At 45.3% G+C, this 16447-nt stretch overlaps 2 protein-coding genes across 3 annotated transcripts in view; one reads left to right on the forward strand and one right to left on the reverse strand.

The window, feature by feature from the left end:
• Positions 1 to 16447, reverse strand: part of LOC113841966 (uncharacterized) — a 239863-nt gene that overhangs the window by 6375 nt on the left and 217041 nt on the right. The gene's annotated exons all lie outside the window — the stretch shown is intronic.
• LOC140001657 (uncharacterized) overlaps positions 1 to 16447 on the forward strand; it is a 35403-nt gene that overhangs the window by 2448 nt on the left and 16508 nt on the right. Inside the window, exons 2-5 of one of the 2 annotated variants that reach the window (XR_011807149.1) lie at positions 11478 to 11688; positions 13739 to 13987; positions 15198 to 15337; positions 15420 to 15542. Coding sequence is in view for 1 of the 2 variants with exons in the window: in XM_072034023.1 (XP_071890124.1) it covers positions 473 to 532 (60 nt within the window). In the remaining variant the exon portion in view is untranslated. Of the gene's footprint in view, positions 1 to 89; positions 533 to 11477; positions 11689 to 13738; positions 13988 to 15197; positions 15338 to 15419; positions 15543 to 16447 lie in introns of those variants that run through there. The other variant, XM_072034023.1, reaches the window with a different exon arrangement.

The following is a 16447-nucleotide window of genomic DNA, read 5'->3' on the forward strand; positions in this document are numbered from 1 at the left end:
CCGCGCGGCCCCGCCTCCTCCTCCCCTCCCTCCCCTCCCTCCCCTCTCGCGAGGCCGGGGCCGGGGCCGGGGCCGGGGCCGGGGCCGTCGCGGGCGGGTGACGCGCGGCGCGCACCGCGCTGACGGGAGCCGCCATCGCCTGCCCCAATTGGCCGCGTGAGGCGAGCGGCGGAGCGGGGAGGGCGAGGGACGGGACGGGACCGGGACCGGGACCGGGCGGGGGGCGTGTGACGGCACAGAGCGAGGGGCGCGGCGGCATGGCCTCGGGCGGCCCAACGGCCGGCGGCGGAACGGCCGCGGAGGGCTCGGCCGGCGGCGGGTGCGGCGGAGGCGGCGGCGGTGGCGGTGCGGCCGCGCCGGAGCGGGAGCCGGAGCCGGAGCCGGAGCCGGAGCCGGAGCCGGAGCGCTTGGAGGAGGAGGAGGAGGAGGAGGAGGAGGAGGAGGAGGAGAAGTTGCTGCGGCTGGCAGCAAGATGAAGAGGCGGCGCCACCGTTGGGGCGCCGCGAGGGCCCCCTACCCCCGGTTTAGGCAGGTGAGGAGCGGCCCCCACGCAGCGGGCCCTGCCCCACAGCGCCTCGGTTGCCCGTGTACTTATCGCTCAGCCCCTTCCTGACCCCCTCACCCGCCCCTTTATCCCTTTAATTGCCCTGTACCCACCTCCTTATCCCCTTAATTACCCCCTCAACTGTCCAGTTACCCCCCCAGTTACCCCCCCAACCCTTTACTAACCCCCCTTAGTTACGCCTTCAGCCCCTTCCTGACCCCCTCAACTTCCTCTTTATTCCCTTAATCACCCCCTACCCACCTCCTTATCCCCTTAGTTACTCCCTCGACTGCCTAGTTACCCCCTCAGTTATCCCCTCGGCCCCTTACATATCCCCTTAATCACCCCCTAGCCACCTCCTTACCCCCTTAGTTACCCCTTCAGCGCCTTACTTTCCCCCTTTATTCCCTTAATCACGCTCCAGCCACCCCCGTACCCCCCTAGTTACCCCCTCAACCACTTAGTTACTGCCCTTAGTTACCCCCCCCAGCAACCCCCCGCAACTGCCTAGTTACCCCCCTAGTTACCCCCTCGGCCCCTCACTATCCCCCTTATCGCTTTACCCAGCCTTTTACCCCCTCTCTTTTTTTTTTTCCCCCCTACCTGCAGGAGGGATGATCAGCAGGATGCCTAGCTCATGATTGTCAGCTTGCTGAATATTATTTAACTGTAGGTCCTGGGGTTTTGGTCGGGTGGGAATTCTCTGATCGTACCCGATGTGAGCTGCAGAGTCAGTCTCCTCCAAAATACAGCAACAGCTTTAGGAGGCTCTTGCAAGAGGAGGTGCTGCTGCTTTTTAAAAACTATGAGTTAAAGCGTTTGTTCAGAATGTGGTAGACCCTACTTCAGCTTCCTGTTTTGCCTGGAGCGATCAACCTACATCTTCCACGTCCCAGGCAAGTATCCCAGTCGTCAAGCTGTGTGTTATCTTCAGTTCTCCTGGTTGAGGCCGTGTTACTATCCAGAAAAAGAACGCATGATTCACTGAGCCAGAAAGAGGATGGATAAGAAAATGTTGCCCTCCAAGAAAGGAGACGTGCAGGTTCTGGCCTTTGGTTTCAGAACTTTGTGCTCGTTTAATGTTAGATGTTGCTTACAGCAAGCATCCAAAGCCTCTCATTTCCTGCCCTTTTCTGCCCGTATGCCTGATGACTAAACTTTAGAGCCCCGCTTCGTTATGGTTTTGTTTGTTTGTTTTTAAATCGAGTGCCTTTTTTTAAACCGGGTGAAATAGGAGGGGTGAACAGACGCTGTCTGGAAGAGAGCACTCGTGACTTGCAGCTTGTGTAGTGTCCTAGGAGATGGAGATATGGATACAGATTGCCCCACCAGTGAAGGAACTAAGCTGTGGTATTTTCCCTTCAGGGCTACCATCCTGCCTTATAAAAAGGGCACCATCAGCAGCTGTGTTATTAAACTGACAACAAGTAACAGCGCTGCTAGGTACAGGTAGTATAGGCTCACCCACCCCGAAGGTTTCTGGGCTGGGAATCCTCAGAAACAAAAAGCTTTCTGCGTTTCTGGGTTAGGCAGTCTGGGAGTAGAATTTAGGAGTCCTTCCTGTGGACAGCTTTCTTAATGGCCCCGTGCTGATTGCACTGACTTGAGATAATGCTGGGCTTGGCGTGCTACCCATTTCCTCAGCCATTTCATGCTGAAATATCCATCCTGCTTCTGTATGGTGTAAGGAGCCTGGGCACCTGGGTTAAAATTGCATCTGTGCCCTGAGAGCCGAGCACGTGAGGGCGAGGGAGCTGCTGTGTCCAACGCCGGGCTTTCATCTGCAGGATGTGGCCAGAAGTGCTCTGAAGTGCTGGGTTGCCCCAGCCATTTAGGTAGGCGTTACTCGTGTGGATGCATGATTGGGATGACTGTTCGCATTGTTCACTTATTAAGCAGCTTCCCTACAGGAGGAGAAGAGGCTAGCTTAACTTTGGGGGTTATTTTTTTTATTTGATTATTAATCATTCAAATGAAAATGTCAGAGAAGTTTGACTCTCTCGGGCTTTTAAACTCGTGCAGGCAGATTCAGGCATGAGAAATCACTAATTAGTTCTACCTGAAATGTTTCTTTAACCGTTCGTGTTAAGCTTCACATCAGAGCTTTTTCATATTGGCTGTCAGATTTGTAGATCGAAGCTTCTGCTGGCTTTTTTATTTTTCTTACACGTGCGTATGCCAGTGCACACTCGTAACGTAGATGTGCTCCGCTGGTATACAAGAGAACAATCCAAACATTTTCCTTGAAGAAACCAGCATAAGTTGCTACATGCTTTTAATTGGTCTTATGCTCCTGGTGTTACCAGCAAGCCACTCGTTGAATGTCCCGATCAGATAGCACCTCTGTCTGATGGGCGAGTTTTACAGAGCCATGTGAGACTGCAGAGCAGTTGCAGGATGAGGAATTTAAACTCTATGCAGCAATGCCTAAGTCATTACATTCTCACCTGCTTCTGTCTTGAAGGTGGGCCAGTTGTAAATGATTGTTTGATTTATGCCTGGGATTTTCTTGGCGTGCAGTGACTGCAGGCAGTGGGCAGAAGGAGTCTTGCAAGCTGCCGGGTTTATTTTGGGAGGAAATCTTGAAACTCATGCTGAAGAGTTCCTAGAATATCCTATTGAGTAATGTAAATTAGTTCATGTTAACCTGAAGCAGGGAAATAGTAATTTATAAAACTCTGAAATGTATTAAACAACATCCATAGGGAGCTAGCTATGCAAGTGTGACTTTATGGGTTTAATTCTTATCGACAGAATTACATCTTGAAATCTGCTGAGGTGATTGTGTTAATATTTATATGCATCTCCCTGCTCCTTCTGGTGTAGGAATAAGTTAGCACTTGGAGCTAAGTATTTGTAGCTGTTAAGAGTTGCTTAAACTGCGTGTAAAGATTCTTTTAAATGAAGGGGCTGGTAACTGACTGCAGAGGTTTTGTCTCTGTCGCAGCAATATCAAATTGTATTGGCAGAACAGGTGTTGAAAGATACAGCTTGGCTTTTTACTGCCACGCAAAGCAAAAAACGTATCCTGGTGGGGAAGAACTTTCTAAACTGGGATACTGACGGTTTTCTCCCATTTAGGCTGGCAGTCCTGTCAGCGGTACCACAAACTGCAGAATGTGACTGCTATACCGTTTTATTCCTATTTTTGTTGCTGTCGTGACAGTGTTGGGGAAAAACAATAGCAGTGAGCGTTGTCTCAGGACAGAAGATTTTAAAGCGGATGAAATAAATGCCTGTGTGAGCTGGGACACCGCACGTTGCCTTCATCTGCTGGCGGCACATCACTTCCTCTGCGTTATTTATTCCTCCAGCCGGTAATTAGCGCTGGTTCTTGCTCCCCTGCTGTGGAGGAGCTGAGCTGCTGATTCAGAAGACTGCGAGGAGAGAGTGCAACATCTCTTTTTGCTTGCCGAAAAACAGTTTTTTAGTTTTTGTAAATGGCAAGGTTGCCCTCGAGATCGCAGCTAAGAGACTTTTCTCTGAGCTTGCTATTTCCAGACCACTTTTTAGCAAGTCGTCTCTTTTGTTAATGTGGTACAATTTTGCATTTTACTCTCGTTGAACTGCAAAACTGCAGATTTTTTTTGCCATCTTTTTGATGTTCTGTTTCGTCAATCCAATATTTATTGTGTAGCTATCGTACAACTAGGAAACGTTGGGTAGTCGTATTTATGCAGTCACGATAGAAGCCGGGAGATGTTCCCCAATGTACCTCTCGTGGTACATGCTGCTAAGAGAACATAACAAAAACTCCTCTGTGCTTTTTGTAGCATAAAATACGTGTCTGAAGCTCAAGAATTAGTGTCTGTAATATTTTTCTAATTAAGATTTTTTTTAGCAATTAGGCAAAACTTTTATTACTTTTTATCTGTTAAATAATTCAGCTCTTCAGTTTCATGACCAACGGCCCTACATTTGGGCACGTTTATTATTTTCCCTTGCACAGTTCCTTTGTGCTACTACATTCTGTATTTTTTTTACAGTGCTTCTTAAAAGCCTTGACCTGCTTTCTCCTTATGCCTAGGCCCTCCAGGTCTTACCTACCTTTTTAGTGAAGGTAGGATTTAAATACACTTCTATAAGCCAAAGAGATAGTAATTTTGCTAGCCACTTGAAGCTAGCGTTCTTCACAGCTGTTTGTCACCACGTCTGGAGGAAGGCTAGTACTCCTTCAGCTCTGTTAGGGACTGGGTGAGTACTCTCTGAACCCTTTCAAGCCAAGTCGGTTGGGTCATCTTAAAATTGAGCCAAGGTGAGTATGAACTGGCGTGTTTGACTTTGCCTGAAGCGTAAGTCGTTTTGCAACTTGCTGATACAGTGTTTGTCGTTGTGGTATTCTAGGTTGCTTTACAAAAATACTTATTAATTAAAAGAGCCTCTCAAGTCTATTTGCTTTTCTGTGTTGTTGTGGGCGAGGTTCCAGATACCTTCCCCTCTTTTGACAAGCAGAGATTTTAAGTATTTATTCTGCTCACTGTCTAGGAATTAGCACAGCACTAAAGTGGTTTTGTTAGGGCAGTAACACTGACGTTCTGGGGGGCAGTTTCCTTTGAGATTCTGTAACTTATAACTGCGCTTTGCATTTACTTACCGTGTCATTGTGTGTGTTTGGCTTGGTTGCGATCGCCAGCTGTTTTTTAAAGTAAGCATAAATTCATAATAAGCTTTACCTTTGCTGCAAAAAAAGTGCCTGCTCGTGTACGAGCAGCATGCACTAAGGTCCTACAGCTATGGTTTTACCACATGTGCTGGCTTTGCAAATACCTGTGCCAGCAGAAAATGTTCATTGTCCTTGCCAAGGTTGTTTATGACTGTCTGCACAGCTCTGCTGTTGGAAGGGGTTGTGCGAGTGTGTCCCGAAAGCTCGCTGACTTTGCTGTTAAGCTATAGCTGTGTTTTGAATCAAACTTTTCCTGAAGCAATTGGGTCTCAGGGCTCCTTCCTCTGTTAGAGGTGCAGGTCTGGTGATCTCCAAGACCAGCCAAAGATGCAAGCTGTTCAACTGTGCCAGATGCATGATAATTCCAACTCTGCAATTGTTTAGTATTTGTTATTAAACTTACCTTACAAAGCTGTGGATTATATAGAGATTTGCAGATGTCATAGCCTAGGGTCCCTAAAAAAAATCTCTGTGCAACAGCAATTCTTGGTTACCCACAAGAGAAAAGTATTTCGAGCCATGGCTTACGTTTGTGAGTTGCTCTGGGTTCTGTCAGCTGAGCTGTGGTGAAAGCACGTGGCCGGAAGGATGTTGCTGCCTCCGGTGACTGGAGGTTACGGCCCTGCAGCTGAGGTGAGCCTGCATCACCTTTGCAGCTTCAGAAGGTTAGCCCTGAATGTCAACAAATGTAACCCTAGCTGCTGCTGCAGCTAACGCAGCTGTGTCTGAGACTCAGCATTTTAGCTTCTCTTCCATCTTGTTAGGGAGTGCATGCAGCAGGGGCAAATGTAACACGCTTTAAAGAAACTCTCGTGCCCTAGTTAATTGCAGGGTCTGCTGATGCGGTTGCATTGTGTGGTGTAAGTTACACGCTAGGCAACGTCTGTGTGTGATGCTTTGAAAGTAGGAAAGGTTTAGTTTTGCTGAAACCTAATGGGAGCGTAGAAAATAGCTGAAGGTGACTCTTTGGTTACTTGGTTTTAGCTTGCATGTTTGAGATAGTTTATAAGAAAAAGTACTGAATGTACGACAGGCTTGACATAATAGCGTTTTGCAAACCCGCATAAGCTGTTGTCAGCTCTGTTTGTAGATCAGCATGGATAGGAAAGGTCGTTCAGAAGGAGCGTAAGAGTACTCTGACATCTTTTATATCCACCAGGGTTATTTAAAAAATGTAATTCCATTTCTCGTGTTACAAAATGGTGATTTACTCTGGAGTGCTACTGCGAAGTGCCAGGACTTACATTTTGTGTCAGGAAGTACTTCAGTTTGTGAGATGTGTTTCAGGTTACCTGTAACGTCTCTTCTGCACTAGAAAGCGTTGGGCACGGGGACGATGAGCATCAAGCAGTGAGCTGCCCTCGAGTGGCATTTAACCATCTTTTAGAAGCTGTTGTGGGACTTGGCCTGCCCCTGCTTGTGTTTGACCTGCAGAACGTGTCCTCCCGCCTGCGAGCTGTAGCTTGCGAGTGCTTTTAGGCAAAGTGGCACTGAAAATATTGTTTAATTCATTGCTGGGAGTCAAGCGTGTTGTTGGAGGTAGCGGATCTGTAGCATGTGGTGTGCCTTCGTATGCACAGATTGACTTAGAATAAGTGGGGGGAATAGGGAGTTTGCTGTTTCTTTTGGCAAATACGTTGGTTGGTGGTGAACTGCTGCAATGAATTGTGTTTTACTTAATGGAGAATACCTGGAAATAAGATAGGCAGTTTAGGCATCACGTTGTCGACTTAAATCCTAAATATAAAAGTATGTTACCATCCATCTTGCTAAATCTGGTAACTGCTAATGGCCCTGTAAAGACCATCTGGTGCTATGGGCAGTGTATTTCTTGATCATCTTAATTCTGAAAACTTTAAACTTCTTGTCTCCTGGGTTATGCCAGAGTCTGTTATCCTCATACCAGGTATTGTTGTAGTTGTCGTTGTGCTTGTTGAGTCAGAATAATTGGTTTAGACCGTGTGGTAAGGGAAAACCAAATCTGAACTGCATTTTGTTAGTGCGGTTCTATAGACTGGCTTTGAGACTTAGCTGCAGACACGCTGCATATGTGAAGCAGTCTTTCAGTAAAGAATAGTAACCGTACTTATGCGTCCCTTCTTGGGTTTAAGAACACACTCGCCTAAGACTGCTCCTGGGTCTTCAACGTTTGGTTTTGGTGCTGATAGGTGTCTATCTCAAAGTGTAGCACAAAACGTGCGCTCAGATCTACAGCACCACCACTGATCTCTGCTGAGGATTAGCGACAGCCTAAAGTAGTGCTTTTTACCAAGAAGGAAGGTGTCTTGTGCTTTGCACCCTCTCTTGAAATGTTGTCGGCTGAAGGTGTGGACCAAGCTTGAGATAAGGCCGTTCAGCGCCACAAGGATTTAACCTAGCGAGTTAGACACTGATTTAGCTGTCAGAGCATCTACTGGCCTTTTGCACTCGGGTGGAAATGGTAACAGTGGGCTGTGTCTTCATGGGAGAAATCATCAAGCAGCGCTGAAATGTAAAGCAGCAGCAGAATTTCCCTGGGAGGTTCCTTCTCAAGCTAGCTACGGTAAGGAAAAGGAGGCTCGCTTTGGCATGGGGAAGCATAATCCCTTCTTCACGATTTTTAGAAATAAATTTGAACTAGTCCAGTTGCTTTCAATGAAGTGGTTGGTTTTTCCACTGTCGCGTAATTAATGACATTCCTGTAACATACTGTTCATATTAAGTCGTAAGCTTTATTGTCTTTTTCTTCTAACTGAAAAACTCTGCTGTCCTGCATCCAAACCGAACGCACTCCCTAGACAGCAAGAGCTTGGTTAGCCCGCAGGCAGCCTGAGCCCGCGCTGCTGCACAAGAGAGGGGATCACGTCGGGGTTGGCACCAGCGCCTGTGTAAGCACACGGTGAGCTGGCCCCGGGGCTGCCCCCAAAATACATCACAGCCCACAGGTGAATGTTTGTCTGGGTCGGTTTGATACAACCCGCATGGTGTGCGCACACTCAATCAAAAGGAGGGAGAGGTCTCGTTTCTTCCTTCTCGTGTGCTGGCTGCTTGATCTTGCTCTCCCTCCTGGGCCGTTTGCGTTGCACCACGCCAGCTGAATTCATTAGTCCAGCAGGGAAACCCGTGCGTTTTGCCAGCTTAACGAATGCAGCCAGCAGGGAGGGCAGCCTGCTGTGCGCCAGAGCTGGCACAAGGTAACCGTGGGGGATGGAGAGAGCCTGGAAGCCCTTTTTGGTGGTGGGAAGCGCTTCCTCCGATCCGCTGCCGCTCGCTGAACTTCACCCTCAGGTGCAGGCTTTCTTTTTGAGGATTTACTGATTCGTATGCTTTAAGACCTGAGACTCCTGAAATTGGAGGAGAAAATGAAAATACAAGAATCAGAGTTCAGCTGGAGGTAAAAAGTTGATGCTGATAGAGGTGTGCATCTAATGAATTAGCTCTTTTATCGGGTTGTGCTTTTTGCATCTCTGAAGAATTTGTGTTAGTGTGTTGCCTTTCTGGATAATTGTTTTAGTCCGTCCTTTGTCAGAGAGTGGGATTTACTTAAGTCTCTCATACTGACATCAGCTCTGTTACAAAAATAGACGGTTTCCAGTAAGGCATCGTTGCCAAGTCTTCCTGCCAATACTTTTGCCCCCATTGCTGTGTGAGAGACCCCTGGCAAGCTGGGAGAACTGTCCTATTCCTTAAGTATTTTTTGCCAAGAAATAGCCCGCTTTTAAGTTCGGAAGTTAAACTGTAACATTATTTTTTCCCTTTATATAAACCGTTTAAAGAAATGGTGTTTCAAAGTAGTAAACTAGGACACCTGGTTGTTTACTGGTATTTCCCCCTCTGTATCTTTTGTTTCGGGATGCCTCTGAAGGCAGCTTGCCTCTGGTAACTGTAGCTACTGTTGCTTGGTGTGTGTAGACCTTGCCAGAGAGGTATGTAGCAGGGCTGCGGGCTCTTGGGATGCGCAGCATTTGAGGAGCTGCTGTAAATCCCTATTAGTAAGCTATTGGGCCTTTTCAGGGGGTATTTTTTGGTGTGCTGTGTTGTTCTCCTTTCCTGCTGCTATTTTAGGACGAGAATAGCGTGCGAGTGCGTTTCAGACGAGCAGGCAACTGTTGAGACTGACGGCAGCTCTCAGGCTGCTGAAATCAGTGGGCTAATGCTGAGTCTGCTGAAGGACGGGAGCACAGTCACCGGCTGAAGCGCTGCTCCATGCGGCTGGGGTGAAACTGCCTGTCCTGTGGCAATGGGGAGCCCCCAGAGCAGCTCCCTCCTCTGAAAGCAGGGGGCTTGTGCAGCAGCCTGTTGGGTGTTAAACCCTAGAGGGATTAATGATGGCAGTAGGGAACCTGGGATGTGGTGCTTTATTTCTGGGTCTGTAGCTGTGACGGGCAGGTGGGAGACACCATTGGGAAGTCCTCAATTTCTTGAACCTTGTCGTGAGTGGGCACGTGTGCAGGGTGTGTTTTACTTCTGGGGGGAGCGTTTGTTTCTTTTTTTGGCAATATCGATGTTAGATGGCAGGCTCTGGCTCATTCACAGCGCCTGCCTTGTTCTTTTGCGGTCATTTAATCAACCTTTTTGCTGTGCAGCAGGAAATTGGAGGTATGTTTCAGCATATTTTACTTTTCCTTGCTTTGGCATTGACAAAGCTTCTTGTCTTACGCCATGCACGGGTCGGATGGAGCAGGCTGTCAGTACTTCCCACTTGTGGCTTCTGAAAGGGCTGGAGAAATTATTCGGGGTTCAGTTCTTTCTTCAAACGCCACTGATGCGGGGAGCAGCAGCCAGGCTGCCATATGCAAGAAAGGGTCAAAGCAGTCTGGCTTTAGGTTTGGATGGTAAAATGTCATCTTGGTTAATTATTCGTCTAGCTAGGCTCTGTAGTTACTCATTTAGGTTATTCAAGGTGACGGGGTGTTTGCTCTTCTGAGTGCCTGTGACTTGTTCCGTCTTGAGTCTCGGGCCGCTTTCTGTACGGGGAGGATTTGCACAGCAACAGAATCCTGCAGGCCTATTCTAATGTCTGTTTTTGCAAACTTGGACCCATGTGAGTTCCTGATAGGCTTCCATTCATCGGAGAGGAATATTGGCCCCAATAAAAGGGGAACGTGGAACTGAGGGGCAGGGGAGGAGGAAGGGGCTGCCTCCGCTGGTACCGCGTGTCGGACTGTGTGTCAGCTATGGCATTACGTGCGTTTAATGGTTTTTGTAGGGAAGCTGAGGCGTAGGATTTTTGGAGAAGAATAGCAACATCCAGAGCATTTTGTACCTGTGTGCGTTTTAAGGTCTTAACCGTGATGGCTGTGTTTATTTGGTGGTGTCCTGCGTGGTTTTAACTGTCCTTGGGTATTTATTCTGTCTTCGTGCAAGTACACGATGAAATTACAGATCACTAGGAAAAATGTCAAACCGTGAATTAAGATGTCTTTCTGGAGAAAGGCTTTGTGTTTTCGGTCTTCCTTTCTTCCTCTTCCCATGCCTCTCTCTTAACCCCAGATTCAGGGCTGTCTGGTTGTCTTATTTTCCGCAGTTTGCGTTATCATGTATGGAAAACCTAAATGATTCAGGCTTTTGTTTTGGCTTCTATGCTAATTTGTTTTAAGAGTTGAATACAGCACAGTTCTTGTTTCAGAATGATTAGACTGTAACTTCTGCATGTTCAAACTACATTACCAGTTTTCGACGCCCAAATAGTAGTTTAGACTAGACAATCGTGTTGCCTGACACCAGAGAAGCAGGCGAGCAGGGCTGTTGGTGCAGACCCAGCCAGACCCGTGCGTTAGCAACTGATGAACAGATTTTTGCTCAACTTGATCACCTCCTGCCACTTGTCATTGCGTTGGGGTTGCTGAGTTAGCTTTCGTGTTTGCTCGCACCAGGGAGGCGAGCAGCCCGTCGTGTGGCTGTAGGCAGGTTTAGTTGGTTTTCACGTGAGAGCGCGAAGAGGAAGAGTCCTGGAACAAGTCTGTAGGTCAGGAGGTATTTAGGCACAGAGTTTCCTGATGCCCTTGCGAATTGACAACCTGCAGGTGAATTTTGGCAGAAGTTTCAAAATTTTGAACTTTGCCAAGGTCACTTGGAAGTGCAGAAACCGGTAAGTAGTCGTAAATCAATGTCAGCTGAATTTGAGGTGTACCAGAAGTATAGCGGTCCTATGCTAAGGATCAACCTTGTCGTCGTCTTCTGAGTATGTGCTATATAATATCTGTCTTCAGGGTCCGTGGAAAGTTGTATCCCAGCATATGCCGTTGACTGTGTTTCTGTAATTAAACGAGTGTTTTTTCTTTCAAGCAGGGAATAATTAGCAGAGTGACAGAAACGGTGAAAAGTATTGTACCGGCGTGGCTGCAGAAGTATTTCAATAAGCGTGAGAATGAGTGTGCAGCTGCAAATAAATCTGCAAACCAGGCGGCGACTCCAGTAAACCAGCATCATAATTACGCAGATGGAGGTACCCTAAATGATGGGAGATACATGCCTGAACGAGCGACACTTAATAGACAAGGTACGTGAAAAATCATTCGGAATTCTGGCCACCTGTGTTTGTTCACAGATTTCTAGTTTTGAATCCGAATATCAAAAGGAAATTGGAAGGAGGGTTTTGACAGAATGAAAAAACAAACAAGAAAGTCGAAACAACTGTTTGTGAAACTGTCTTAGCTTTAAACTGTCCGCACAATTACGAAGCATACCTCTTATGCTCTTGGAAGGCATCAGTCAACTTTACGTACTCTATTAGCCAGGTGCTAAATGCTGGAAAGAACTCATTTGCAAGTGTGCTAGGTTGCATTTTCCATATTTTACAAGAAACGGAATGAAAATCTAATTGCGTAAGGCAATTAAAAATGAATTTGCTTTGCAGTCTTCAAAACAAAATAATAGATGCTAGAGTGGCACAGGAAAATTCCATCTTGAGTCCTGACTTTTTTTGTTTGGTTTTGTTTTGGGCTTTGATCAATTTAGTCAAGTTCCTTGTTAACTTAATGGAGAACTAGGGAACTTGTGCATGGATGTGGTTTATGACATTATTATCCTTAAAATATTCAATAACCTTAAGGTCTACGCAGGGGGAAGGGGTGTCTTTGAAAAGGTATTGGGAGCGTTGGCAACGAGGTTTGTAACCCCTTTACTGCATAAAAGATGAATTTGTCTTATATCCGATGCCTCTCAGTGCTACTGTAGTCTTATTGTATAAATCCGCACATACTCTTACTGGAGTTTCTCTTAAATTAGCTGTTTTGGGACCTCAGCTTTTAATAAGTAAAGAAGTTTTGTCTGAGTGTGCGTAGATAACCATAGGTAAACTGGAAAGTCAGTTGCTTCTGTTGTTGGCAGAATCAAAAAATAATGCGGAAATAGCTTTGCCTCCAATCTCATCTAATTGTAAACAAGGAGATTGATTGCTTTCTGTGTAGCTGTAGCTTGGGAATAAGTTTGGAGAAAAGAATAGAGAAGGTCTTCATGACTGAGGAACACATGTTGGCTTTTCTATGTAACTGTGTGAAAGGAGCTTTCAGTAAGAACAGCTGCACTGCAAGCTTACTAACTCCAGGAGATCAGGAGCAGGTGGACATCCTAGAACCTTTTGTAGCTTATGTAGCTGTCTGTGGGTGTTACTTGCTCTGCTTAAGAATAAGATATTTTTTAAAAATTATTACTTCATTTTTAAACAAATGTGTTTCTTCAGCTCTGAGGTATCAATGTGCTGGAGCCTATATTCCTTGCTTAGGTGGCCTTCAGCCCGAATAACTTTGTGTATCTCAAACGGTACTGTTCTAAAAATCTGCTCATGGTTTGGAGAACTAATTAGTGGTACTGCAGTGGTTATGAAGATTGAACTAACTAGTTTAAGCTTGAGTGCGAGCATCAAGAGGATAGTGGCGCAAAGTCATTTTAATTGCCCAGATTCCCGGGGGAGACTGTAGGCTTTTATCAGGCCACTGGCATTGTTTGCAGACCCTTTGCTTCAAGAGGGAAAAATGCTCATCTGGTTACTTGGGTCAACGTACTTTTCCCTTGGGTCAAAATCCCAGTAGTTAACGGGTAGGAGGTAGTGTTTTGCCTCTAAGATGAGCTGATCTGGTAGAACTTGGGAAAAAAAGTACTGCAAGTGTTCATTTTCATGCTGTGTATTTAGATTAATGACCTTTGTTCCACCATTATATAAGCTGCAGTGTTATCTGTGCCTTAGCATGTAATCTCAAATTTTGTAAAGCTTCTTGCAAGCTGTATGTGCGAGGAGGAGTATTTGTGTTTGACTTGGTGAAAGGCCAAGCCAGTGTTAGAGCATTTGAACACGGGGTCGGAATCTGGTGTTGTGAAACCTCACAGTTAACTTCTTCTGAATGCAACATTAATACTCAGTATTGCAAGCAGTGTTGTTGTTGTAGCCAGACAGTTAGATGAAACCGTATCTGGGTGAGGAAGAAGTTAAATTTGGCTTCTCTATTTCTGCGCTTAGAACTTGGCAATAGCATGGCTGTTGATAGGAAACAGGTTTTGGCTTCTGTGAGCTTGTCTATAGCAAAGCTAATTATCTCCCTGTTCTTGTCTAGAACCATCCACAAGTAGCTCAGCACTGAACTACCCAGTTGCCTTAACAAGGCCCGCTCTTCATCGGAGCCATTTGAATTATACCATGTCGGATTCTTCTGTCCCACCTTCTCAGCCCACGACATCTTCAATATTTGGCATTGGCAGTCCTGGACTCTCTTTCATAAAAGAAATCAAAGATTCTACCTCTCAACAAGACAATGACAACATGTCAAGAACCGGTGGCTTCTCCTCTAGAGCATCTGACAAAGGTGATTTTTCTGTTCTCTGTTTAGTTGACTTTTTTTTAAGGTGAAGTCCTTTGCGTTCTTTAATATTGCACATCACCTTAGTAAACAAAATAGGAGAATGTCAGCTTTGGATGCAAGAATTAAATTTGTTTTAGTGTTTTAGAAGCGTATAATCCTATCACCTTTTGAATAGAAGCCTGCTTTGGAATAGGTTTGTGATACCCTGCTGTTACAAAGAGTCGATGCTGAAATACACACTTTCAGCTAGGTTATATGTAAATTTTGAACTGGGATGGTAGGAAATCAGGCTGACTTGCTGTAGCTTGACAACTAGGCTGATTGTCTAGAAGGAAGAGTGACTCAGAATATCTAACAGACAAGACATCTGGTTAAACGTGAATAAGTGTAGGTGACAAATAGAATCACAAGATGTTTTCCTGTGTTTTAGCAGGAGAAGATAAGGAAAGTACTCTGACATAACACGTTGCGGGCTGTTTTTTTGACCTTTCTTGGTAGAAGGCTTCAGCTGTCAATACTTTCATGTCTTTTGCCAAATTCCTTAAGGAAGGCACACCATTTTAAAATAAGAAATAAGCATTGTGTCGATGTAGATTGGTACCTAGGTCTTCTCATTGAAAGGGCAAACAGCAGGTTTGCAGCTTTTTCTAGTCCCCCAGATAGACAGGGACTGAAGTGTCCTCAGCAGGTTTTTCAGAGAACTTGTGTATGGTTGAGAGTAGAGTTGCTGGGCTTTAGCAGTGTAACCTGAGTGCACTACAACTTTCTGGTGTGTCGTTGTAAAACATATGTGGGAAGAAGATCGTTAACTCTTAGAGCAGCCTTCTAGGAATCTTCCAGGTGTAAAACCTGTGCAATTATGATCTGTGCTGGCCTCCAGCCTTTCACCAACATAGAAAAAAGCTTTGTCTGTACAAATGCACTGATGTTTATGCAGTTCTCTTTGCTTTTAGCACAAAAGGAAAAAAAAATCTTCTGCACTGGAAGCACAGTATTAACTTGTTAAGATTGCTGAAAACTACTTGCAGCTCAGTGAACAGTTTTCAAGTTTGTAGCTGTTACTTGATTTTCAGTCTGTACACGAAGCTGTTTAAAGAAGCTGAAGCCACGTTTATTTTTCCGTGTTGAAGAACTTGAATTAGTGTGGTCTTTACTGTTAAAGTTCTGTATGTACAAGAGACGTTTACATTTAACATATATGTCACTTTGGCAGATGTTGGAGTTTTAAAAAATACTTCTTCATCACTGCTCTGGACCACAGAAGCTGATAGAACTCATTCCCTCTCACAGCATTCTGCAGCTAGCTCTAAGAAACCTGCATTCAGTTTATCTGCTTTTGGAGGAATGTTTCCTGTAAGTACTGCACAGTCTTTCTTTCAATCACTTTGAATGTGTAGCTGGTTTTCTGTCCACTTAACGTACTGTGTTTCTGTAGGCACGCGGAAGCACATCTGACTGTAAGAAAAACCAGCCTGGGTATTCTCCATTTTACCCTGGAAAGACGGCCTATGGTGGTGCAGCTGGAAAATCAAAGCCGTCGATGATAGAACCTTATCGGGTATGAGAAAAGTAGGGTAATGGGAAATAGTGATGGAAATAAAAAAGCAGCACTGCCAAAGGAGCTTTGAGCAGGGAGCTGAGTATGTGGTACCAGTTGCTCTTCTGCCCTCTTGGTCTACAAAAATAGAAGAGATTGATTTCGGGTTAAGTTCTTTTTTTAGCAGTTTTTACCACAGGTAATACTTGCCAGAAAGAGCAAGAATGACAGTTTAGGCTAGTTGTTGGTAGTTGGGGTTTCCTCTGTTGTTACTTCTTTCAAGAAGTTCCATTTGAGTGCCATTGTCTGCCTCTGACTACATTGCATGGTGTTATTTTAATGTAAATAAAAACAATGGCAGCATAACTTTGAAAAGTTGTGTTTATAGTAGCAAAAGCTACAGTAGTCAAACCTGGCCAATGTTTATGTGTGGATCTTTTTTTGCAAGCATGCCTGCACTCATGCTATGGATCTGTTGTATAAAACTGCGCTCTTTAAAAATATCTAAAATTAACTTTGCTGATCCTTTGCTCTTCTGTTACATAGAGGCATGCAGGCCTAAATGCAGTCCCAAGATAAGCAGTAACATGCTTTCTATTTTGAATGATTCATATAGTTCTTGAAGAGAGGTATTTGCCCCCAAGAGTTCTTGGAAATAGCAAATAAAAACTGCTGACAACTCTGATTAGCTAGAGCTGAATCGAAAAGGAAAGTCAAATCAGGTTTGGTAGGAATGCATTTAAATCAATTTGACTTTTATCAATAAATCAAAAGGAATTTTAAGGAAATGAAACCATGGGTTTGCTGGATCTGTTCTGACAGTCCAGCTCTGCAATGGAACAAGGGCAGTAGCTCACTTAGGGGAAACCTTGAAAACTTGTGGTTCAAAGCTGGGAACCCTCTTTGGTCAGCTATTTTTGTTTTCT

Source organism: Anas platyrhynchos, chromosome 2 (assembly GCF_047663525.1).
Source record: "Anas platyrhynchos isolate ZD024472 breed Pekin duck chromosome 2, IASCAAS_PekinDuck_T2T, whole genome shotgun sequence".
NCBI lineage: Eukaryota > Metazoa > Chordata > Aves > Anseriformes > Anatidae > Anas > Anas platyrhynchos.